Source organism: Solanum verrucosum, unplaced genomic scaffold, assembly GCF_900185275.1.
Source record: "Solanum verrucosum unplaced genomic scaffold, falcon-dt-bn FXZP01000049.1, whole genome shotgun sequence".
In the NCBI taxonomy this organism is placed as follows: Eukaryota; Viridiplantae; Streptophyta; class Magnoliopsida; order Solanales; family Solanaceae; genus Solanum; species Solanum verrucosum.
This window is the reverse complement of record NW_026020221.1, coordinates 10123157-10148925: the sequence shown is the minus strand read 5'-3', so window position 1 is coordinate 10148925 and position 25769 is coordinate 10123157. Positions and strand designations below refer to the sequence as shown.

General features: G+C 32.4%; 3 protein-coding genes and 1 non-coding gene across 4 annotated transcripts in view; 2 read left to right on the top strand and 2 right to left on the bottom strand.

The window, feature by feature from the left end:
• LOC125831174 (ethanolamine-phosphate cytidylyltransferase-like) overlaps positions 1–25769 on the top strand; it is a 912135-nt gene that overhangs the window by 742286 nt on the left and 144080 nt on the right. The gene's annotated exons all lie outside the window — the stretch shown is intronic.
• On the bottom strand, positions 1988–9090 carry LOC125831528 (uncharacterized). The gene is made up of 5 exons (XM_049510698.1): positions 8990–9090; positions 8850–8904; positions 8422–8614; positions 2356–2594; positions 1988–2251 (listed from the first exon to the last, which is right to left on the bottom strand). Exons 1-5 carry the CDS (start codon positions 9088–9090, stop codon positions 1988–1990), a joined length of 852 nt encoding a protein of 283 aa, XP_049366655.1.
• Positions 21234–24170, top strand: LOC125831172 (uncharacterized). Its single transcript, XM_049510357.1, has 3 exons — positions 21234–22040; positions 22703–23236; positions 23740–24170. Exons 1-3 carry the CDS (start codon positions 21237–21239, stop codon positions 23851–23853), a joined length of 1452 nt encoding a protein of 483 aa, XP_049366314.1. The 5' UTR covers positions 21234–21236; the 3' UTR covers positions 23854–24170.
• TRNAA-AGC (transfer RNA alanine (anticodon AGC)) lies at positions 24984–25056 on the bottom strand. The gene has a single exon. It is a non-coding gene; the product is annotated as a tRNA-Ala (tRNA).

Genomic DNA, 25769 nt, shown 5'->3' with positions numbered 1-25769 from the left:
ACAAAATGGGAGGGGGGGAGGGGGGAATACATCGATTTCTTTTTAAAAAATAATTAAATAAATGTATAATTTTTGCGTTAAAAAAAAAACGATAGCCGACATGTCCGTCGATTTTTGTAAAAAAAAACAAGGGACGCTCGTAGATTTTTTTCAAGTCAAGGTTGATTTTTCCTCGATTTTTTTGGACCGACCCTGTTTATCGATTTTCTATCCGTCGCATTTTGCATTGTTTTTAGTATTGTATATAGGAGTAATAACCGCCAAACTTCTCTTGGTTTCTTCTTCTAAACTCATTGAAATTTGGTTAAGGAATCCAATCCTATTTGGACATGATTTTGTTATTTGTGTCTACCTCCACACGATTTCTCTTAATTTCAAATTTCTTTTCTTTGTTGAAACTATAACAATATTTCCATGTTGAAAATGTCTACCTTAATCCACACATTCAACTCGTAAACACAATTCATCAAGAAATTCTTCTTGCATTTAAAATCTATATGTTGCATAGCTTCTGATCAACAATAGTCTTCAATTGAAATATTATTCTTTCACTATGTGTGTAGAACTTCTACAACTCAATTATAACATAACTAATTTGTCCATGAGAAATTAGAAGAAGGAAAAGAAGAGATATTAGGAATTCAATTGATTGGTCATTCACGCAAGTTGATGGGATTAAATAGCTATTACAGATAATATAAATAGGGAAAGAAACTAATAAAATATTACATAATATCCTAACTGCCTAATTAAATGGATTAGGGTATATTTTCATATCTAGCCTATCTAATCATACCTTAATTAAATATTCTCATATCTACCATATCCAAATATACCATAATTAACACTCCCTCTCAAGCTGGAGTGTTAAGTCATACGCTCCTAGTTCACCACATATATAGTCAATTCTAGATCCTCGAAGTGATTTTGTGAAAATATCTGATAGTTGATCTTTTGAGTTGACAAAACTTGTGGCGATGTATCCAGACTCAATCTTCTCTCAAATAAAGTGACAATTTATCTCAATGTGCTTCGTTATTTCATGGAACAGTGCATTAGAAGCGATATATAGTGCAACTTAGTTATCACAAATCAATGTCATCGGTTCAACTCCTTCCATCTTCAATTATTGGAGAAGTTCTCTCAACTATATAAGCTCACGTGTAGCTAGTATCATAGCTCGATACTTTGCCTATGCGCTTGATCTAGCTACGACAACTTGCTTTTTTTACTTTTCCAAGTTATTAGATTGCCTCCAATTAGAACAAACTAACTTGAAGTGGACTGCCTTTCAAAAGGAGATCCTTCCCAATCTGCATCAGAATATCCAACAATATTGGTGTGTCCCTTATCTTCATACAATAAACCTTGTTCCAGAGATCTTTTGATATATCGCAGGATGCAAATCATTGTATTCCAATGACTATCACAAGGTGATAGCAAAAACTGGCTAACTACACTAACAACAAATGAGATGTCTAGTCGCGTGATCATGAGATAGTTGAGTTTGCCAACAAGTCTCTGATATCTGCTAGGATCTTTTAGAGGATCCCCCTATCCTAGAATAAGCTTAGTATTTGGATCCATTAGACTATCTACATTTTTGCAATCCAACATACCAGCGTCTTCCAAAATGTCTAAGGCATATTTCTTTTGAGAAATAGCAATACCATTGCCATACTATGCCACTTCAATGCCTAGAAAGTACTTCAACTTTCCCAAATCCTTAGTCTGAAAGTGACTTGAGAGGTGTTGTTTGAGTAGAGCAATACATTCACGATCATCTCATGTGATAACAATATCATTAACATAAATAATTAAAAAGATATCTTTGTCATGAGATAAATGCATATAGAATACAAAGTGATCAGCTTCAAATGATTCCAAATTATTGGACAACAGCTCGAAAATGATCAGACCATGCTATAGGAGACTGCTTAAGACCATAGAGGGATCGACAAAGTTTACAAACAAGCCTAGACTCCCCCTAAGCAACAAACCCAAGTGGTTGCTCCATATATACCTCTTCAACAAGTTCTCTATGTAGGAATGCATTTTTTATGTCCAGTTGAAAAAGGGGCCAATGATTTATTGCTGCCATAGAGATAAGAAGACGGAAAGAAGCCATCTTGGCAACTGGTGAAAAAGTATCTCCATAATCGATGTCATAAATCTGAGTGTATCCCTTAACAACCAATCTCGCTTTGAGATGATCAATAGCTCCATCCGATCCTACCTTAATTGTGAATACCTAACGATAACCAACTATGGTTTTGTCTTCAGGTAAAGGAACAATCTCCCAAGTACCATTATTATGCAAAACAGTCATATCCTCAATCATAGCCTGACGTCAACCTGGATGAACCAGTGCTTCTTCCACAGTTTAGAAATTTTGGTTGATGATAAGCTAGTAAGGAAGACATGATCTGAAGGTGACAGATGATGATAACTTAAATAAGCATAAATGAGAGTTTGATTTGCAGTAGTTCTAGTACATTTGCGAAAAGCAATGGAAAGATGATATGATAAGTGCTCGACCGAAAAAGAAGACGTTGTTGGAGCAGGTAATGAGTCACCAAGATTGCCTTGTGTACCTGTATCATAGTTAGAAATACTAATTGGATTAGCAAGCTCAGAAAGATGTTGAAGTCGTCGGGAATAGACATTAAGAGTCGGAGGTGGAGCTAGGGTGGCATAGTTGGAATTGGAAGGACTGATATGATATGGCCTTTTGATTTTCCATATTAGGAGAAAAATGTCACTCCCCGAGTCTACACCCTGGACGTGGCCGACACTCGAGAACCATCGCTGGTCCCCAAGCGAACCCTTGGCCTGGCTCAATTCTCAGCGGAAGACTTACTCAAGTGAAATAGGAACCTCAAATGCAAAGTCAACTCATAAATATACCATTAATAAAAATAGTTTAACTCAAAGATATCTGCAATACTCAAATGAACATAAATGCTCAACTCAAAGTCTTTAAAACATCACAAGGGAAATGGGAAGACTCCCCACTACTACAGTTTATGAAGCCTCTAAATACTATGATGAAAGTCGGGACAAGACTGTCACGACCCGGGATCACCCCCTAGTCGTAACCGGCGTACTCGACCTCGAAGAGGTCTAATACAAGCCTCTTAGCATTCATTCATCGCATAGACACTAAAACCATAAGGAATTAAAACTTTCTTTACCAAGAAAACATTTCATTAAAAAAAAAACAATAGCAAGCGGAAGACTTTCTAGACTTTATACATGATGTCTCAAAACCATCTAATACTTTAGAGTACAAATTTCGGGACTAATCTCGTACACAACTTAAACAATACTAAAAGACATAAAAGCACGTATTGGGTATTGTCCTCGAATCTATGAGGACTCACCAAGTCTTCATCTTCAACACTTAGAAACCTATCAAAGCCATGACATGTCATCTTCTCCAAATCCCTACACTTTAGTTCAAAAAAGGGAAAGAAAGGGGTTAGCACAATTAAGTACTAAGTATGGAGACCATGCAAAAACATGTCAAAAAGGACATTTTCAAAGAATAAATGCTTTCATTTCAATTTGATAAAACCTTTCCTTTACAAGTATAAGAGACATAATACAAGTCAACATTAACATATAAGACCATAGCCCACCATACATATAATCAACATATGTCCATATACAACTCATGCTTAACTTTAAAAGAACACATGTCATTTCATTACCATAGGACCTCTACCTAATATAATCTTAAGACACACTTGAGTAAGACAAGAAGTGACCGCCCATACAACCTCTTCAAGCACACTTAAGTGTTCCTCAAGATTACCTTAGATAAGGACATTTCCTTTACAACATAACATCAATAGGCCAACATTCTTTAAGAAACCATTTTGGAGACATTCAAGCACATAAGGGGACTTTCATATAATAGTCGTTAGACTTAGGGAACTCACTTTAGTATCTTCAAAGCCTACTCGTGCCATGTGTAGATAGCATCCCATACTACTACCTACACGTTGTAGAACCTATCCAATAACTAGAGTGCACATCCCACATGATGGGAATAGGCATAATCGACATAGACCATACTAGCTAGATATGGAATCCGGAGTCTATCCTACTCCGTGGAGGTTGTTCTACTTGCCAAAGGTAGAACTAGTAAGCAACCCATGTAGGCACATGGTTTAGGGGATGTCCAAGGAAGTTCATTGTGCCTAATCTCATACTCAACTAGGCCACCTTCCTAACCACATCCACTCGGTGCTAGCCTTATTTCCCATAGAGTATTCAATCACATATGTACTTAGAGAAGGTTCCTTTTTCTAGTTCAACCAACTCATAGTACCTCTTCCCAAGAAAGGCCCCATTTCTTAGTCATGGCCAATCAAGGTTCATAAGGATAGCTCATTAAATCCCCCTGGAAGGGTGCCTTAGGCCTATCGATTTTTCATTAAGGGTGCCTTAAGCCTGCCGGTCCAAGGTTCATCATTTCACACATGAGAAGGGCTACCACCATTAGGTCTACCGATTTCATGGTTTTACATTTACTTAGGAAAGCTAGACTTATGAAAGGGCACCATTTCTTAGTTTTGCCGATTCAAGTCTTGGCCTAGAATTCCTCTTTTAGCATTTATAGAAAGGGCACCATTTCTTAGTTCTGCCCATTTCACACATTCATGCATTCAAGACTTTAAGTAACAAGGAGGGACACTTTAGTCTACCAACCAAGTCACAACATTTTCATTTAAGGATACTTCATAATCCAACATCATTTCATATATATACATCATAAGAAATCATACTTTAACTCACAATGCTATCCACTTTACATAGGATCATCACAAGATCACATAAAACTCATTCACATCATACCTTCACATATAGCTTCATATAAAACTCATTCACATCATACCTTCACATATAGCTTCATATAAAACTCATTCACATCATACCTTCACATATAGCTTCATATAAAACTCATTCACATCATACCTTCACATATAGCTTCACATCAAACTCTACATATAGCTTCATATAGGACTTTACATATAGCCTCATATGTGTATAATAATACAACAATATAATAACATTCACATAATGCCCTTCATGGCCTCAATTCACGATAATACAACAAATAACCACCTCTACCAAAGGTGGATCAAACCAACCAATAACAATTATATTAATACTAAGAGATCAAGCCATCTTACCACCCTTTTCAAAGGCCATAAGCCACAATACTCAATTTCATGCCAATTATACAATATTTATCAAGTTTGATCAACTTACCCTCTTTCCATGGCAATCTTCATCATCCTCATATTCCAACAATTAACAATACAATAACAATGATAATAACAACATTCAACTATACAAACTAAGCTAAGCATAAGCCCATAATCAACATGAAGACCAATTCACAATTTTGCCCATTCAAGGCTAACATCCCACATCCTTCAATTCAATAACAATTCTTAACAATTCAACATAGATAAATACATACATGAACAGCCCACAACAATTTACACAATAATCGTCCATCAAAATTACACAAAATCAATACACCCACTTTAGGCCAAATTTAGAGAATTTGTAAAGGCATGGGTTCATGAAGATTTCTTTCCTAAAACCATCAATAATCATTAATAACAACATAAAACATCATTGGAAATCATTTAATGCAAGGACCCATGCTTAGAATTCGAAATAGGATTTTGGTGTATTTGAAAGACCTTGAAAACCTTTTGATTGGGCTCCTTGAAAGAAAGAATGATCAAGGATAAAGGATCCCCATACCTTAAATATGAATTCCCCACGAAATTTGAAGAAGAAACACCAAGAAATCTTCAACCCTAGCTCCAACTCCTCTTCTTCCTCTCTTCTTCTCTTCTTCACTCAAGAACCCTAACTCTTATTCTTTTAAAATGGAACAAAAATGATCCACAAACAGCCTAACACAACAATATAACCTCAAAAGAAAAGATTTGTGAAAAGACCGAAATGCCATTAAATTTCCGGACGGACTCCCTGCCAACTGCCCAACTTTCAAAGGGCATAACTCGCTCATACGAACTCGGAATCGAGCAAACTCGGTGGCGTTGGAAAGATCGTTCCAAGGGCTTTCCAAAAATAACTGGAACTACTCCTGGATCATCCTGATCTAGGAGTTATGACTGCTCAAAGTTGGCCAAAAACTCACTGATTTCCACACTTGGCCGAATTTCCAGATTCTGAATTTTTTTCCAAAAATGACTACTTCCAATTTCAAGCTTCTTCTTATTCATTTTAAATTGTTGGAGTTACACAATTAAAACGAAATTACATATAAACCCCTCATAGAACCTCATTATAAAGTCAACACAAAGTCATAGGCTCTTGCTTAACCTATCATTTTTTTCCAAATCGTTACAAAGACCCACGACATCCTAACAAAACAAAACTGAAATTTAATTGTAAAGCCCTCCGGAAAGCAAAGAGGCTCACCAAAGCTAGCTGGAATGTGACTGGATCAACGAAGCCCCAGTTGATGATCCTAAATACTTGTATCTGTATCATGAAACGATGCAGGCCAAATGGAGTCAGTACATTGAATGTACGAGCATGTAAGGGGGAACACTGAACATGGAGATACAAAAGCTAAACTGATAGAAAGAGAACATACTCACCTCGACTCATTTCAACTCAACTCAAAATGAATGCGACAATAACAAACGCAAGATGTATAAAGCTCTTAAAAATAGTAGATAATAACTCAATGTGTATAAAAATACAATAATAAATTATTTACTCTTATTTGGGAGATTCTCTAACCTACAACCATCACTATGAGCTACGTGATGATACATCGTCTCACCCACGCTGCCAGAATTGTCATATACCTTGTCGGGATATAGAATATGCTCAACTAAGTGGATCTACTAAGCCATGCTTAAAATCAATAAGGAATCATCTAAAAAGTATAACATTTTACCCATGTTGGCATACATAGTTTATAAGGATTTTGAGTTGTCTGAACTTATCCCCATATCGGTGCTCAATACTACTCCCAATAATATATAACTCATGCTCATATGTTTCAAAACATAACTCTTCCTCGGTTTGAGATAATTACTCAAACGATTTCTCTTAAAAGATATGATGCTCAAAACTCCTCATAAACTCATTTAGAAATCAGTGTTTCTCTCATTTAATGTAAAAGCGTTGACACTTGGGAATACTTAGTCCCCTCATACTCATTTTGAAATATGAACTAAACTCTCCTCATTTGCATACTCAAATACTCAAGTCTTAAATCAAGTTTTAAAATATTGTAAAAGACTTCTCATAATGACTCAAAAGGTTTCTCAAACCTTACTCTTAATCTTTAATTTAATTTGAAATAAATATTTAAGAGTTACAATTAGGATATATTTAGGATCTCGCAATGATTAATGAAAGTTTAGATAGTTAGGATTAAGAAGAGAGCAAAGACACGATTTAAAAAAACTCAAACGAAATGAAAGACGGAAAAAGAATAGGGGTTGGCGACCCTGGCACATTCTTGGCCCCTGCGCCAGCTCCTAATCTTCAGAACCCCAATTCTGGTGCACTTCATATGTGGGGCGCCAACCCCCTTGGCGCCTCAGTGGCGCACCACCCCACCCTTTGCCCAAAAAGTTCGACAATTTTTTCTTGCTCCATACATGGCCTAACTCATCTAGAATCGAATGATTTCCTCCAAAACTCATTTGGATTCTAAAACCCAACATAATTACAACGAAATCCACTCAAAACCCACCAAGAACAACACTCATTCGCAAGACCCTCACCTCAAGAACTCAACAAAACTTCATTATCAAAGAATAAAGCACAAAACCTCAAGAACTTAACAAGAATATCAATATACTCAATCTCATGAACGAATTCATAAAGGAAACTCATTATTGGTGTGAGGGTGAAAAAACCCATCACTATGAAAATTTACATACCTCGAAAGAACTAAGTTCTTGGCGAAAATCCTCAATGCTTGCAAGAATCTTGAACATTTTTCTTTTTCTCCTCTTGAACTTCTCTCTAAAACCCTAAGCGTGTTTAGAAATTGAGAAAACTCATCTCAATCAGTTTAGACAACTATTTGGGTGGTAAAAACGTTTAAGGTTGGTGGGATAAGGAAAAGAACAAAATATATCTCCTTAAAATGGATGAATTGCCTTAACTAGACAGGTTGCACTCAAATGGGCACATATCTCCTTCATCTGAACTCGGAATTTAGCAAACTCAGCGGAGTTGAAAAGAAAACTGAACGACCTTTGATTTGATACCTAATGGGCCACCTAACTCATCATATGTTGAAAGTTATGGTCTTTGAAGTTGACCCGAAACTTAAAAGCTAACCAAAGTTCAAGGTGTAATAAAAAATACAGAGATGTTTTCCAAGATGACACAACTCACATTCTAACAAAGATAAACTAGATAAACTGGGGACCATCTTTTGCAATTTCAAGAGACTTGGATGACTCAATTGACTATGGAGCAATTCAGAAGAAACGGTGGAAGTGAAAGCAACATGTGGTGTTGGAATAGATAGGAGGTACAATCCTTGTGACTCATGTCCTTTTCCAATCATCTGTCCCGTACTCCGATCCTGCACAATAACAGAATCATCAAGGAAGGTTACAACACATTGCAGTTTTTTTGTCATTTTGCTAATAGAAATGAGATTATATGGGCATTCAGGTGAAAAAAGGACTGATTTTAAAGTTATGGAAGGCAGAGGGTGAGTTATACATATCCCTTTTACAATAGTCTTAATCCATTAGTCAGAGTAACAGTAGAGAAGGTAGAAGGGGTAGTAAGAGTAGAGAGAGTATTTTTATTACCAGAAATATGGTCAGAAGCACCAGAATCAAGAATTCATTGTTCCTGAGATGAAGACTGTGTGACATAATCAAATGAGTTATCAGGTTGTATTGTGCAAGCAGCTGATAAGGTTGATAATTGTTGTCTTGATGTTTGGTACTGAAGGTAGTCATTATAGTCTGCTCCAGTTAAAGTGATAGATTGAGATGATCCATCATTGACATTAAGTATAGGTAGAATATCATCTCTATTATGAGTCATATTTGTTATGTCGATGACAATCATTATTGTGTGGAGGCTTACCATGAAGAATTTGACATTTCTCTCTTACATGCCCTTCCTTATTACAATGAGTACAATGTAAAAGGAGAAGTCGACATTCCTCTCGTATATGACCTCCCTTATTACAATGAGTGCAATGTTTATTATTCCTCCATTTTCCTTTCATGTATCCACTTTAGAAATTGTTGGTTTGGAAAGTCATGATAAATGCACCATAAGAATTTACCTCTGGTGGTGCAGATGTGATGTGCAGTAATTTTGCAAATACTTCTTCCAAGGTAGGAACATATGGTCAAGAAAGGATTTGGTCACGAACTGAAGTTAGGTCAACTTGTAACCCAATCAAAGCCAAGACCATAAAGAACATGTATCTTTGTGTCTCATACTCATCTACTTTGTTGGTAGAAGGCATAAGAGAATCAAATTTATCCTTTAAAGATTCTACCTACCTGACCCAAATAAGTTGTCTTGTTGATTCTGTTGTAAATGAACAATATCGGACACAGCTTTGAAAATGAGTTGTATATCATTTGTATACAAATTTTTGACTTTGCTCCACACTTTGCAACAAGTTTTACAAGACTGAAACAAATTTATCAACTTAGGATCAAGTGAATTCCATAGAAGATTACACAATTGTGTATTGATTTTGACCCAAGCAGGTCTATCAGTTGCTCTAATATTACTACTATTTTTGAGCATGTGATCTTCAAATCCTTGACCTATAAACCACAATTCTACAGAGGCTGCCCAGGAGGTGTAATTACCACTACCATCTAACTTTACAATAGTAATTACCAGTGATGGTGTAGAAGAAACAATTGACTTAACAATCTGATTTTGAGTAATATGATTATCATTTTGGTTATGAGGCATTTTTATTTGTCACAAAAAGAAGTACTAATGAAGTAAAAAAAAAGTAAGTGTATTCAACATACATGGAGAAACAAAGAAGTAGACAACCAGATGTAAGAAAGAAAGCAATTAGACAGAGTTTAAATGACCTGGAGAAAAAGAGAAGAAATTGAGAGGTGAGAATCGACACTAATCTGATATGATTGATTTAACAACTAATTAAATAATCCCTCCCCTCTTCTTCTTTAGGAGAACATTCAGAGAGAGAGGGATGGAAAAAAAAAGGTTTGTGGCTTTGATACCATGAGAAATTAGAAGAAGAAAAAGAAAAGATATTGGGAATTCACTCAAGTTGATGGGATCAAATAGTTGTTACAGATGTAAATAAGGAAAGAAACTAATAAAATATTAAATAATCTCCTAACTGCCTAATTAAAGGGATTGGGGAATATTCTCATATCTAGACTATCTAATCATACCTTATTTAAATATTCTCATATCTACACTATCCAAATATACCATAATTAACAGTCCAAAAAACCTCATGTTAAAAACCTGATTCTTTTGTACTTGTTTTCAAACATTAAATTATCAATTCCTTATTGAAAATTGCTAAGGGCCTGATTCTTCTATAATTACTTATCAATTGTAAAAATTAATTTTAACCCAGCTACTTGGCATATTTCAAAAATATTATGCTAGAAAATATAATTGACATGACTGATAACTAGCTCATGTAGTTGGCAGAAATGCAAAAATTAAAATTCATAATCAACTTAATTAGTTAGCATGTTATGTTCTATTTATCAGAACTTGAATTATGTGGCATCTCTTTGTTATTAATAATAAGGTTGATGTATGTAACACCTCGGATTTGAGAAAGGCTAGAAAAGGGTCAAAAAAGGTAAGTCGAGAACCAAAGAGTGGACCATGGAACCCTCCACGGAGCCCTAGATGGGCCGTATAAGGGACCACGATCTGTTTGGGTGCTCATGAAGAGTTCCCAGAACTTGGCCATGCAGGTGTCCCTCTCATAGACGCCTAGACGGCCGGTGGTGAGGTTGACGGGCCGTCAAAGGGCTCGTCAAGTTGCCACTCAGATGGGGTCTTCTCCCATAGCCACTTGTCAAGGACCACGGATGGCTAAACAACTCATGAAGCCCCACACGGATTGTGAAGTCATCTGTGAAGGGGGTACAGTGAAGCTTGTCTGGTAGAGCTTCTTCACGACCCGTTAGACAGTTCGTATTGTTCTAGAAGGACCATGAAGGCCTCTGTGGAGTCAGTGCGTCATCTTTAAGTCAGAGGCTTTTGGGTCTTTTTCTAATTGTTTTAATTCAACACTATGTCGTTTTGTCTTCTACCAAAATCCCTATATAAGGATTTCTAACCCCAAAATCACCCAATTCAATTAAATCTCTCAATTTCCCAAAAGAAGAACCTATTCATCCTCCCCAAATATTTCTCTCTCTAAGGAAGAAGAAGAAGTCAACTTAGGGTTTCAAGATCAAGTCTCCAATTCACCATTGCTTGTGGGCTTTGAACTCCAAGGTAGGATAGTCTTCATCTATGGAGCTCTTTCCTCCATAGAGTTCCTAAATTCTCCAATTTACAAAGTTAGAAATCTCCAATTGAAGTTAGGGTTTTCTTCTCTATCATGGGTTCCTTTCAATGTTGATTCAATTGATTGTTTTATGAACTATTATGCATGAATTGATATAATTCTATGTTTTTAAGATGAATCCCATGAACCCATGCATAACCCATGTTTTCTAAGTTATGATGATATAATGTGGGGTTTGAACTATGAAAGATGAGTTTATGAAGATATGCATGTTCTTTATGAAAATGATTAAGATTGCTTTGAGAGTGAAGCATAAATGTTGTTGTTGTGAAAGGATTTCTCACATACTACTCAATACAAGCATGTGAAAGGGTTTTCTCACATAAGGATTTGTAGAGTTGAAAGGTTTTCTCAACGAACTTTGAATCAAATTTTAGGAGCTATTCTAAAGAAACCTAGCTTAGATTGGCAATTTGATATGCCTTCCATGAAAGATAAGTCAAGTAAAGAATTATGACTATTTCGTGGGATTTATGCTTAGCACCGAGAGGATATTGAGATGGAAGTTCTCATGTAGCTAGAGGTTGGGTTTCTAGTAACAATCTCCTTATCTCGTACCTATGTGTCACCATAGGAAGATTGTCTTGGATAGACGATGATTGTCTTAGATAGACATTAGCTAGTGGATCCACGTAAGCTAGACGTTAAGGTTCTTGTCTTGGCAAGTAAGGATACTCATTTTTAGTGTGGGGCAGACACCAGATTACATGTTATAGCTCACACGGTCTTTATATCGGTTAAGCCTAATTCCTATAATAATGATGAACTAAGGTTACTTCAAGAAGTACTCACAAGTGTTCAAAGATGAGTTTTACTTGCATTGACCACGATTATGCTTATGTTTTCTATCCTCTTTTCATATGGTTTTAACTTGGTCTTTGCATGACATGAAAGGTCCATTTTTAGCATGATTTTATAACTTTATGCATTGCTATTATACTTCGTACATTTTTGTACTAACGCATACTCTTGCCTACATTGTTTCTCAAATGCAGGGTCCGACGTTCCAGTTTCCCATCTCCGTGCCTAGGGATCACTTAGTAGATTTTGAAGATTGGTGAGTCCTCATGTTCTGAGGACCTAGCCTTTATTGTTTTTTGTCTTTATATCTTTTTAGATTGTATGTGATGTATGGGTTACATCGTGATCACTCTTGATGTAATAAATGGTTTTTGGGACTATGTAGACTTTCGTTTCGTTTTTACAAAACTCTTTATGATATGAATTATCTTTTAAAATCTCTTGATTTTCTATTATCTTATTTATGCATGCTAAGTGGCTTGTGTAGGGACTCTTGTGGTCCTATACTCCATGTTACGCCTAGGATATACTTTGGATCGTGACAATGTCTAGCTCTAATTTTCGTGTATGTCAACTATTCTATCTTAATAACTTATGATCATTAGGTGATTTAACTTCTTTTGAAAAATTACTTTTGAAATTGTAAGTATAAAATAAAGAAATAAACTTAGAAATAGTTGTTACTTAATTTTTTTAAGGAAATTAGGAAAACTTAATCTAAAAGGGCTTTAACAGGAAAAACTTTTGAAAATTTAAAGAAAATGGGTAAGAGGTTTATAATTCCACTTTGAGAAATCGTTAGTACTTAAAGTGTCCGCTAACATGGAGTTATCCGACAGATTGACTAAAAATATTGACTAACTTTTTGGGGAAAATAATTGAAAGTAAAAGACTTGCATTTTTAAAGTCATTTTGAGAAAACAACTTGACTTAGAAATAATCTTGAAATGTTTGAAAATGACTTAGCCAAAAACATTTGATTAAGTATATGAAGTAAACCATCATAAAACAGAATTTGATTCATCTTTTAGAAGAATTTACTTCAAGCTAACCTAAAATTAGTTAGAATTCTGTTCAAAATTACAAAAAAAACAAAATAAGAGAACTGTCTAAGTCTAACAAATACACTAAATGGACTGTTCGGGCCCAAAAAATCAGATTCTTGGGCTGTTTTATGGGCCTTCTGCTGCTGGAAATTTTGGGTTTTAAACCCACTTTCGTTCGTGTACCAATTGTATACCATTACTGTATATCATGAATATCAACTTGTATATTAGTGTATACAACTCACTTTTGGCTTCCGAAATCTGTATACTTGCTTCCCTTTCACCACATTTCAGCCTTCCTTTCTTTGAAAACATCAAGGTCGACTCAATAAAAGAAGTGTTGGGCCTCGAAGCCCAACGGAGATGCAAGAGGGAGAAATGAGTCAATCTTGGTATGGTGGTTGCAAGTAAGCAACAGCAAATCAAAATCAATTTGAAAATTCTCAAATAATCTTTCCGGTCTAATCCATATTCTTCGAAAATTCTAACAGTATTAATACTTTAGATTTATTCATCAAAGCAGATTCATTTTTTTAAAAGATGTACAGTTCTAAAGCATTCAAATAGAGGAAACGTATTCATGAACGTAATTTAAGTTAAATCCAACTGAATACAAAAGAAATATCAAAAAATAAATTACCAAACAAACATAAATAAATTAACTAATAAGCAGGAAACGAATCGTGTATATATGATTTTACAATGTCAAATTAAAACAAAGCTTCTAACACACGTATGAAGCTTGTAATCAAGACTAAGATAATTATTACTAAGAACAGGAGCGGCAACTAGAACGAGCTTGCACAAACAAGCATGGACCTTTTTCCACCACCACGAGTTCAATTCGGAAAGCAGAAACTAACAAAACAAAGTTTGTAGCGAGAAATAGGCATGAAAATGAATTGAAATATATAGCCATAATTGTATTTAGGATTTGGTCTGATTGAAAATATAGTTAAATTAACTTTAGAATTTAGCCAAAATTATTTAAATTGGTTTGTTTTGATTAGAATTGAAATAAGACAAATTATTATAATTAATTATTGAGTTTCTTCACTTTAACAAGATAAAACAACTATCGAAGATTAAATAATTATTTTAAAACATAAATTTTTCTAATCGCTTTGAACAAATTAGGAAATTCTATACGAGTTTTCATTCTGGCAACAACTTGTTTGGCTCAGCTAATGGGTCAAATCAATACGTTTTAAGAAGAAAGATTGAAATATCAATCTTATAGAGATCATCAATCTCATACAAAATCACATCAATAGAATCACTTTTTCGAGAAAATATGAGACATCTTTAAATTAAATTAATAAATAAATATGTAATTGAGAATAAACTATTTATTGAAAGAATTTTCTCAACACTCATAAAGATAATAATTATAAAAATCTATATATTATAAGCATATAAAAAATATATACATTATTTATTCTATTAGGAAAATGACAAAAATAGCCTAAAAATGACTTTAAAATATTTTTATATTTTTCAAAGACGGTTATTTTAATATTTTTAAAATTGAAGAAGCTCGATAATTAATTTGCATTGTCAAAGGTCAAAATTAGGTGTCAACAACACAAATCAAATGAGTCTCAATAAAATTAGTGACCTAAATCAAAATTTAATAAAAGGTCTTAAATATATAAGTTTACACAAGAAAATAATAATTTAGAGTTATCCTTTTTATTTTTATATACTTGTTGTTTTTAATATGGTATTCTTAAATGACATAAAGTTTTTAGTTAATCTCACATAGTAATGTAAAACTAAAGATTAATTCTACTTGATAAGATGTTAGTCATGCGTTTGCAATACATAACCTCGAATGTTATTATAAAAATATTATTTATTAATATGAAGATTTGAGTTATTTAATTCTAAATTTTAAAATATTTGAATCTATTTTTACGGTCTTCATTATTATTTTAAGTGAAAATAAAATCATAGAATTTATCATTAATAAACTTTTTTGGGGTTTCAATATTTCAGTGATCTAAAGAAAGGTTTACTAATCTTATCTTTGAGCCACCCCTAACACAAACCTTTAAACAATTATTTGAAATGATCTCCAATTATTACTTCGAATTTTGGAACAAAAATAATCGAAGTCAAACAGTGGCTTAGCAATGTGATGATAATTTTATCTTCATTTTATTTGATTATGAATTTTCAAAACTGGAAGATTCTCTAAATCTCACATGTATCCCTAGTTAAACTTAATGTAACTTGCAAGAACAATTAAACTTTACAATATCAATTAGTTTGTACTGCCTAGTTATATATATCTATCCCACTATTTTTCAGTTCACAACTAATCTACATTGAATACCCTTGAGATGGTAGAATTTTCAGACAACCTTATTTATTTAAGTAATTTTAGTAGAGGTGGTAAATTTAGTTCATGAAAATGTAACTCATTCAAATTAACCGCTTATTTATTAGTTTAATATATTTCAATTCAATTCATTTTAAGTTTATCAAAAATTGAGAGATAATGGGTGTGTTTGGTATGAAGGAAAACATATTTTTTGGAAAATGTATTTCAATTTTCTCATGTTTGTTTGTCTTAAATGTTTTGGAAAATATTTTCCAAATCAATTCATTTTCCTCAAATTTAAGGAAATGACTTCCCTTCAAAAATTAAGGAAAACATTTTTCAAAACTCTACTTCATCCTTCAATATTTTTTTTCTTACCACCTAACCCTTCCCATCCAAAAAGAAAATTAATTTTCTTATTTTTTAAATTTTAAATATTTTTTTTACCCCTACCCCCAAACCAGCCCCCTCCTGCAAACAAACAAAATAAGAAAATATAAAATACTTTTGAAAAATATCTCAAATCTTAAGATTTTTTTTTCCTCACCCAACACCTACCACCCCTACCCCCTCCCCCCTCCCCCCCCACAAAAAAAAAATTGGTTAAATATTTCAATTTTTAAAAAAAAAAATCATTTTTTACGCCACCCCCACCTAGGCCAACCTTCGTCAAATTTTTAAAAAATCATTTTTTACGCCACCCTACGTCAATTTTTTTTTTTAAAAAAAAATTCTTTTGAAAATATTTCAATTTTTTTAAAAAATAAATCATTTTTACGCCATCCCTACCCCCCCCCCCCCCCAAAGCCACCCCGTCAATTTAAAAAAATATATATTTTTGAAAAACAATTCAAATTTTTAAAATTTCATTTTTTACTTTACCAGGTCAGAAATTATTTTTCTAAAGAATATTTTCTAGTTTTAAGCCAAAAATAAATAATATTTTTGGAAATATTTTTCATTCACCAAGCAAACATTAAAAAATATTTTCCGAAATCCACTTGTTTTCCAAGAAAACATTTTCATGGAAAACATTTTCCTTCATACCAAACACACCCGATATATGGTAAAATTGATTCATGAGAAATCTTATTAAAATATTTTCGAAAATGAACAAAAAATAGTTTTATTAAGTACTAAAATTTTATAAAAGAAAATAAAATAATTAAAACTTAGTAAGAGTTGAGCATAAGTTATGACCCACATTTTATTAGTTTATTTCAAACCAAGTAACTATTGAATGCATCAATAATTCGTCTATTTATTTTGGTTTTTTTAATTTTTCACCTGGTGTCCGAAGCCCGCATTGGAGCCTCGACTAAATTTTGATCGCGCACTACAGGGTCCATTCGGAAGTGACGCTCCTAACAAGATTTTCTTCATACTTAAAGCTCAAACCCGAGACATCTAATTAACCCATTTCAACTCACTCAAATACAACTCAACCCGTTTACTTGCCAACTCTAGATGTTAGGTTTATTCATCTATATTAACCATATTCGATTACTACCTAAATATTAGTGCATTTTGGTTGATTAGCAATTTAGCATAGTATATGGACAACCCATCCCAAGCAGGGGTGTAGCATAGGCTCATAACCAAATTTATTTTTCTTGAGATGCGAAATTATAACTTTCGGTTTTAAAAAGTATGATTTTTTTTTAGTCTATTAAAAAGAATGATCCGTTTTCTTTTTTGACATAACTTTAATTTTAGCTTTCTACGGAACATGTTTACGGCCATAAGATTAAAAGACACTTTGATACATTCGACATAACTTTAATTTAGATCCACACGATTGAAATTTTTTCTTTATTTACTTTAACTTTGTGTCAAGTCAAACTAGGTCATTCTTTTTCTTTTAAAATAAATTAAAGTATATTTTATTTTTCTCTGTGAACTCCAATGTAGTCTAAAAAGGATTAAGCCACAAAATTAATTACTATAACAATTTGTGAAAACCTATATGTATAGGTTTAGGTTATACGCATCGTACATATGTATAATGCTTATGGTTTGAACATTTCAACACCAAACCCTAATATGATGGAAAATGTTCATTGACTAGCTTATATTATATGTACAAGTGATTAAGAATCTGTTTGGTATTGTTATTGAGAGGTCAAAAACACTTATTTTGAGGGGGAAAAACACTTTTATCGAAAAATTATGTGTTTGACAAATCAGTAAAAGTGTTTTAAATAGAAGTAAAAGTAATGTTTCTGCTGTTGAATTTTATGAATATAAAATTATAATTCTATTACTTTTATTAAATTTATTGAATTTAAAATCTATTATATATATATTTAACACATGTATAAGTCAAAATAAAAAAAATATGATTCCAAATGAACTCATAACTAATTAGCTGGATACGCCCACTACAAATATAGGAGGTCGTATAATATTTTTATAGCTTCCTTGTGTGTAACTCAAGCTCTAATTAAGGTTTAGAAGTTAACCACTTCTTTTATTTTATATTTATTTTTGTAGCAATTATTTTAATTATTCTGTAGAAATATTTTTATAACTAGATTGATTTGTCGTTCCTAACATGTTGCTTTTATCGTTACTTCAATTTATATTAAGTTGTGTGACTGAAAATAGATTTTCGGGGTGGGGAGAGGAAGACTTTCAAAATTTATGATCTAAAATATTTAAATATAATTTTTTGTGATGATATATAAATCATCTCATTAATAGTAAACTAAGACGCTTAAATTTAAACTAATTCCCCCTCCATTTATATTTACTTGTCAATTTTACCTGTCTACTTAAACATATAAAGAGAAAACTAATTATATTTTTTTGTTTACCTTTAACATTAATTATTCATTTCAGATTATTTTTCAAGTCCATTAAAATTATACACCAATTAATATGAATACCATGATAAAATATATATACATTAAGATATGTCATAAGTCCAATAAGTAAAAATGAACATAAAAATACTATATATATTAGAAAAATAATATCATTATCTTTTTACTCATAAAATATGAGTGCAATTTGATTAGATTGATTTGGCCGGTTTTTAAAGATCTCATTAACACCCCTAGCTAGTTATAGTACCAGAAAAGTGTGAATTACATGGAGATTTTCTTGGGGATTAAAATGAAAATCTGTAGGAAATTTATTTTTCTGCAAATTTTCATGCTAATTCCTAGGAAAATTCTCAGGTAATTCACACTTTTCTTATAGTGATAATAAGACTTGTTTATGTACCAAATAATAATTTCAATTAGCAAAAAAGGTCACCAAATAGTAGAAATTTCAATTACCAAAACACAGAAAGATAAACAAATGGGGTTTTTTTATCTCCAAAAATATTTTCAAATATTTAGGCCAATGGTTTACTTTTCAAACTTGAAGACTAAAAACAGAAAGCTAAACAAAAGCAACAATTTTGTCAAACTGCAGAAGAAAAACTAAGAGCACTTTCACGCCTATGGTAAAATAATAACTTCCATCATATCAATAGCATCCCTAATGTATTAGAAAAGATCGTCATAATACATAAATATATCTTTTAATTTATATTTTTATTTTTATTTTTCTTAAAAAATTTATTCGGTGTCTAGAGTTCGTATTAGAGCTTCGATTCAATTTGGATTACGCACTGTAGGGCCCATTTAAGGGTGACACTCCTTATAACAAGATTTTCTCTATACTCATGACTCGAACTCAAGATCTCTTGTTAAGTGTGGAGCAGTTCCACTACTTTACGACAACTCATGTTGATTATGCCTTTTATTTTTAGGTGTACACAACTAAACACTTAAAATTGTATAAAATTAAACAAGAAGACACACGCATCATACGTAGTATAATACACGCGTAGGATATAAAATTGTCATATAGGGTGTCATATAAGACGAATGTATCTATTTGTTTAATTTTATATAAATTTAAATGTGTATTTATACACACCCAAAATTAAAAATCATAAAGATCAATTAACGCCAAATAAAAAGACATATGTATTATGTAAAAAACTCATCGAAAAATATTGCATAAGAAAGTTATCGTTCACATTCAACACGTGGAGCAGTATTATTTCTCAATCGTTAATCGTCATTATGTCAAGAGGTATAGTATTATTAACTCCAAATTAGAAGAAAGAAATTTAATTTTAATAATACGAGGGAATCTCTAATACCTTACGTGATTTGTCATTAAATTACCACATCCTTGCTTAATTAACACACCACCAGTCACCACCATGCAACTTTCTTAAACTTCAATTTATGCACAAACTTTCTTACTTAAGTAATTTATTTATTTATTTGAAATAAAATAAAATAGTATTATGTAATGGAGTAGTTTCTACGTCATCTTCATGCACTTAGATCCACCGCTTGGAATTTCTATCCGAAAAATTAATACATAAAACCAAAACTTAAAACATTATTATACTATCATCATCATCTATTCCCAATATTTCACTTTATGACACAATTATTATTTAATAAATTAAAGGAGTCCTTGACCATGTCTTTGCAGTTACATTTTTAATATTTGGAATTTTTTAAGTATGCAAACTTATTTTAAAAATATGAAAAATTTAATGTCGGAATAAATAACAATAACATATCTCGCAAAATCTTACAAGTAGGGTATGTAAAGATCTATGTTTCGAAATCTTACAAGTAGGACTCTCCAAAAGTAATGTGTTTTTGGAGAATCCGACACAAGTGCGGCATCGAAAGTGAAGAGTCCGCACAACTTAGGTGGAGGGTAAAGTGTATGCAGACCTTACTACTACACCATGAAAGTAGAGAGACTGTTTTCAAAAGACATTCAACTCAAGTGTAATAAATTCAAGTACAAAGAAGAAGAAAACATAGCAACTAACTAGAAAGGTAACACAAATCCTACAAAAAAGGACACCAATTAGAACAACAAAATAATGTTATGATAAAAAAACACAATAAATAATAGACTATATAAATATCACAAACAAAAACTATAATAATACAACTAATCACACTAAAATTATTTAATTTAACCATTACATGTACTTCAAATTGTATCACATAAAGAAAATATAAGAATTTTTTTTCTTATATCTTATTAAATTATATCACATAGATTCGCATCGAGTATACTTAATAAGGAGTTTAACACTCTATATCAAGAACTCAAATTCGAAATCTCTAATATTAAAATGGACAAATATTAATCTTTTCACCATATTCCTAAGCTGTCATCATATAATACTTTTATTTTTATATTTTTGTTTTGTTTTTAGTGCATACATATTTCCTTGTATTATAGTCTATAACACGTGGGACATAAACTAATTTTGAAGAAAAAAAAAAGTCAAATTTTCATACTCTACTTGGGGCGTTGTTTACGGGTCTAAAGAGTGGCTCTGCCTCCCTCTCTTCACTTCACCAATAATACTAACTAAATCCAATCCAAAACTTCTCACTTTCTTCCTCCAAAAAACCAAAAAAATAAATAAAAAATGTACTCATCTAAAGTATCTAACAACAAAAATCAATGTTCCAATGGTGTCAAAAATATCATCATGATCATTTCTTTCATACTTATAATCTATCTCATGTGTTTCAACTTTTCAATTCCTAACACAAAATCACTCCACACATCAGTTACACTCCAAAATGATTCATCATCATCATCGTCATCATTATCATCAGATACAAATCTTGAACATATTGTATTCGGAATTGCGTCCAACGAGAACGCATGGTCCGCTAGAAAAGAATTAGTGAAGATGTGGTGGAAATCAGGACGAAATATGAGAGGATGTGTATTTCTTGAAAAAATGCCACCTAATTATATGAACAACGCTAACGATTCTTCATTACCTCCGATTTGTATATCAGGTGACACGTCACGATTTAAGTACACGTTTCGCGGAGGGACACCCTCCGCGATACGTGTGGCTCGTGTTGTAACCGAAACGGTTGCATTGAACCATTCGAATGTTAGGTGGTATGTTTTTGGAGATGATGATACGGTTTTTTTTACGGAGAATTTGTTGAAGACGTTATCGAAATATGATCATGGACTATGGTATTATATTGGATCGAATTCGGAACATTTTTTGATGAATAAAGCTTTTTCATATGAAATGGCGTTTGGTGGTGCTGGAATTGCTATAAGTTCTCCGTTAGCTAAAGTTCTTGGCAAAGTGTTTGATGCGTGTATCGAAAGGTACCCTCACCTTTTTGGTAGTGATGCTAGGATTTATTCATGTTTGGCTGAGCTTGGTGTTGGGTTAACCCATGAACCCGGTTTTCATCAGGTACCTTTTTTTCTTTCGTAACTTTTTCTCTCGAAAGTTTGACTAAACATGTTGTTATAGTTGTTTATATTGAGTCTAATTTAACTAGTTAGAACATGTTACTTACACTATTTCTATGTCACCATATTAGAGTTGGGTATGATTAATTACTTCCTCTGTTCCATTTAGCATAATACATAAAAATGTGGTTCCCTTTAACTTGACTTAAATTGATATTTATGTCATCTAACTTTGAGTGTGCATAAGTAGAGTACTCTTAAATTTGTATATAATTGAACAAGTAGACATACACGTCCTATGTGACATCCTACATGACCTCCTATGTGTATTATGTCACACGTAGGACATGTTTGTCTACTTGTTTAACTTTATACAAGTTTAAGTGTCTACTTATGCACATTCAAAGTTGGAGGACACATATGTTAGCTAAAGGGCACGTTTACGTATTATGACGTTCCATAAAATGAGCACTTAATAGTTAGTTTCAGAAAGTGTTAAAATTTGCTATTTGGAAACAATTGAAGTACTGTAAGTTTTGTGTTTTATAATTGATGACATGTTTTTATAGTCACATAAATGTTACAATACGAATTTCAAAAGGTATTTTATTCTAATAGGTAAGTGACACAAACTTCTTTTTTTTCTGGAATTTGTAATACCAGTTGGATGTAAGAGGAAATATGTTTGGAGTATTGGCTGCACATACACTGAGACCTTTGGTATCTCTGCATCATTTGGAGATGAATGATCCTATATTTCCAAACATGACGAAAATGAAATCTCTGGAGCATTTATACGATGCTGCAAAGTACGATCCTCATCGTATTTTGCAGCAAACAGTATGCTACGATCGTTGGTTTACTTGGACAGTTTCTGTATCGTGGGGATACGCTGTTCAAGTTTTCAGCTATAACATCTTCTTGCCCGATGCTCTACGTATACAGGAGAGTTATTTTCCGTGGCAAATGAGTGATTTAGCTAGACATTATGACTTTGATACAAGGCCATATGAACCTGATCCTTGCAAAAGACAGCTTGTTTATTTTCTACATAATGTGTCTACTGGAATTAATGGACAAATCAAGACTATTTACAGGAAAAAAACCCCTGAGAATTGTACTATCACAATGGTGTCACCTAGAAGACTAGAAGAAATCAGAGTTGTTTCACAAAAGCTAGAAATCGACAGAAAACGGGTAATGTTCCTCTCTTTAACAACATTTCACTATAACAACCGTGTTTTCTGTAGAAATTAATCTTACATGTTATGTTATATGAGGACAAACGATACTGTTATAGAAAGGTTTGACTGTACTACTAAGTATCATTCTGTGTTTACTTTCTGAAACATTTGATCTAATCAATGACATATTATGTTATATGAGGACAAACGATACTGTTATAGAAAGATTTGACTACACTACTGAGTACCTTTCTGTGTTTACTTTATGAAACATTTGGTCTAATCAATGACATATTATGTTATATGAGGACAAACAATACTGTTATAGAAAGGTTTGACTGTACTGTTGAGTACCATTCTGTGTTTACTTTGTGAAACATTTGGTCTAATCAATGACATATTATGTTATATGAGGACAAACAATACTGTTATAGAAATGTTTGACTGTACTGTTGAGTACCATTCTATGTTTACTTTGTGAAACATTTGGTCTAATCAATGACATTATATATGCAGTTGCTATCACCAAGAAGACAATGCTGTGATGTATTACCATCTACATCAAGAAATGTGATGGATGTCGCGATAAGAGAATGCAAAGAAGACGAACTGATATTCATACACCCTTAGTTGTTGTGACATTCAACATGTCGATATTTGATGGCAAATTGGTGATGGGATATGAAGGATTTATAAGAACAGAGGATTTTCGGCGGTTATCCCCAATTAAGCCAATACTATTTTGCTTTCTCCAAGCATAACATCTACTCTCCTTTGCTTGTGAGGTAGATTTAGGAAAGCAGTTTAGGAAATTTAACTATGAAGTTAGTAGGATTAGAGTGTACTTAAGGAAAAGGGAATTATAATTATTTAGTATGTAACTACAAAGCTATGCACATCTGCATAAGCAATCAAATGTGAAGAAACTTGGGAGTTAATCAAAGAAAAAAAAACTCAAATTTGACTTTGAACTTTTTTTTTTTTAATAATGTGTAGTTCTGTTATTATTATATAAATGTGACATGCTTCTCTCTCTATCATGAAATACTAATATGTATGATTAATTAACTTGTTTGAGCTCTGACTCTTTACCAGTAATCATGCGGTAAGGGTCGAGAGGTTCATTCAAATTCTCTTAAGCGGAAAATTACACTGTTTATATATAGTAGAAGTTGAACTTTTTTTTTTTTTTTTTTTGTGTATTTACTTCTTCATATTTTGAACTCCATAATAAAAATTATAACTCTGACACGAAATATAATGTTAATATGACAAAATAAGAGTTTAGATAGGTATGGACCATAAAGCTACTAATTGTGGGGCTCAATATTTTGGTGAATTGGGTAGGGCAAGGATGAAATTACATTAAAGTTGGGGAGAGAGATTGAAATTAGTTAATGTAATTGAACATGAATAGTTTTGGATTATAACTATAATAACAAAATGATTATAGTTTAAGGTGTTAGGTTGAGGGCTATTAAGAAGTTAAAAAAATATAGCTTAGAGGTACTTTTTACTCTTTTAGACCGATAGACGGAGGAATGATATTTGTGAGCTATTTTTCATAAAGATATTTTTGACCTTTTTTCAATTTTTTGAAAATGTTTTTCTCTTATATTGTAAATTTGTAATCCACTGCTTTTTTAACATTGTTCGTTTGTTCTATTATTATTGTATATATTACAATTTTTTTTAAATGTTTTTCTCTTATATTGTAAATTTGTAATCCACTGTTTTTTTAACATTGTTGTAAAAAAAGATGGAGATGCGGGGTATCGATCCCCGTACCTCTCGCATGCTAAGCGAGCGCTCTACCATCTGAGCTACATCCCCTGTTTGTTTATACTTAACGTTTTCATAATAGTATAAAATTTATAGCTGGTTAAAGTAACACAAATATTAATAATACATAAATTAGTTATGAAAAATTTATATATTATTTTATGCAAGGTTTGGTTATTCATGTATTACTAGTATATGGATTCACTCATAACTTATATATATATATATACTGAATATCAAAATCAAACACCATATTAATTTAAAACTATTTTTATTTTTACTTCTTACTCCTTCCATTTCATTTTATTATTCCATTACAGTCTGACTTGACACTTTCTTTAAGAAATTATTTTTTCAGAATTTTTGTTACTTAATTACTCATATTAACTATATTTTGATATTCTAAATTAGACTAATGTTAGAAGAAAGTAATAAATTTCATTTTTGTCTAGGAAAAGACGAGTATTCCAGCGAAGAAAAATGATGAAAGAAATAAAAATTACATTTTGTTTATTCATAAGTTCGACACTTTGCAAATGACACTCGTTTAATATGCTAACGATATTTGACCAATGATAAGCCCCAAAACAATTATCATTAAAAATAAATGATTTAAATATTAGTCAGTTAATCGAATTATTTGATCAAATCAAATTCAAAGTTGAAGTCGAGTTGAGTGACAATGTTGACATGAAGGGAGACTCTCTTCTCAATTCTTTAAGAGTTAGAAGAAGTTTTTATATATTTAAATAAGCATAAAAGTT

Coding starts and splice junctions, on each gene's coding strand:
- LOC125831528 (XM_049510698.1), bottom strand. CDS start 9,090: ATGACTCATAATAGAGATGATATTCTACCTATACTTAATGTCAATGAT. Junction 8,615..8,849: donor TGCTTCTGACCATATTTCTG/GTAATAAAAATA, acceptor GTTATTGTGCAG/GATCGGAGTACGGGACAGAT. Junction 2,252..2,355: donor AGAAGCACTGGTTCATCCAG/GTTGACGTCAGG, acceptor GGTTATCGTTAG/GTATTCACAATTAAGGTAGG.
- LOC125831172 (XM_049510357.1), top strand. CDS start 21,237: ATGTACTCATCTAAAGTATCTAACAACAAAAATCAATGTTCCAATGGT. Junction 22,041..22,702: donor ATGAACCCGGTTTTCATCAG/GTACCTTTTTTT, acceptor TTGTAATACCAG/TTGGATGTAAGAGGAAATAT. Junction 23,237..23,739: donor TAGAAATCGACAGAAAACGG/GTAATGTTCCTC, acceptor TTATATATGCAG/TTGCTATCACCAAGAAGACA.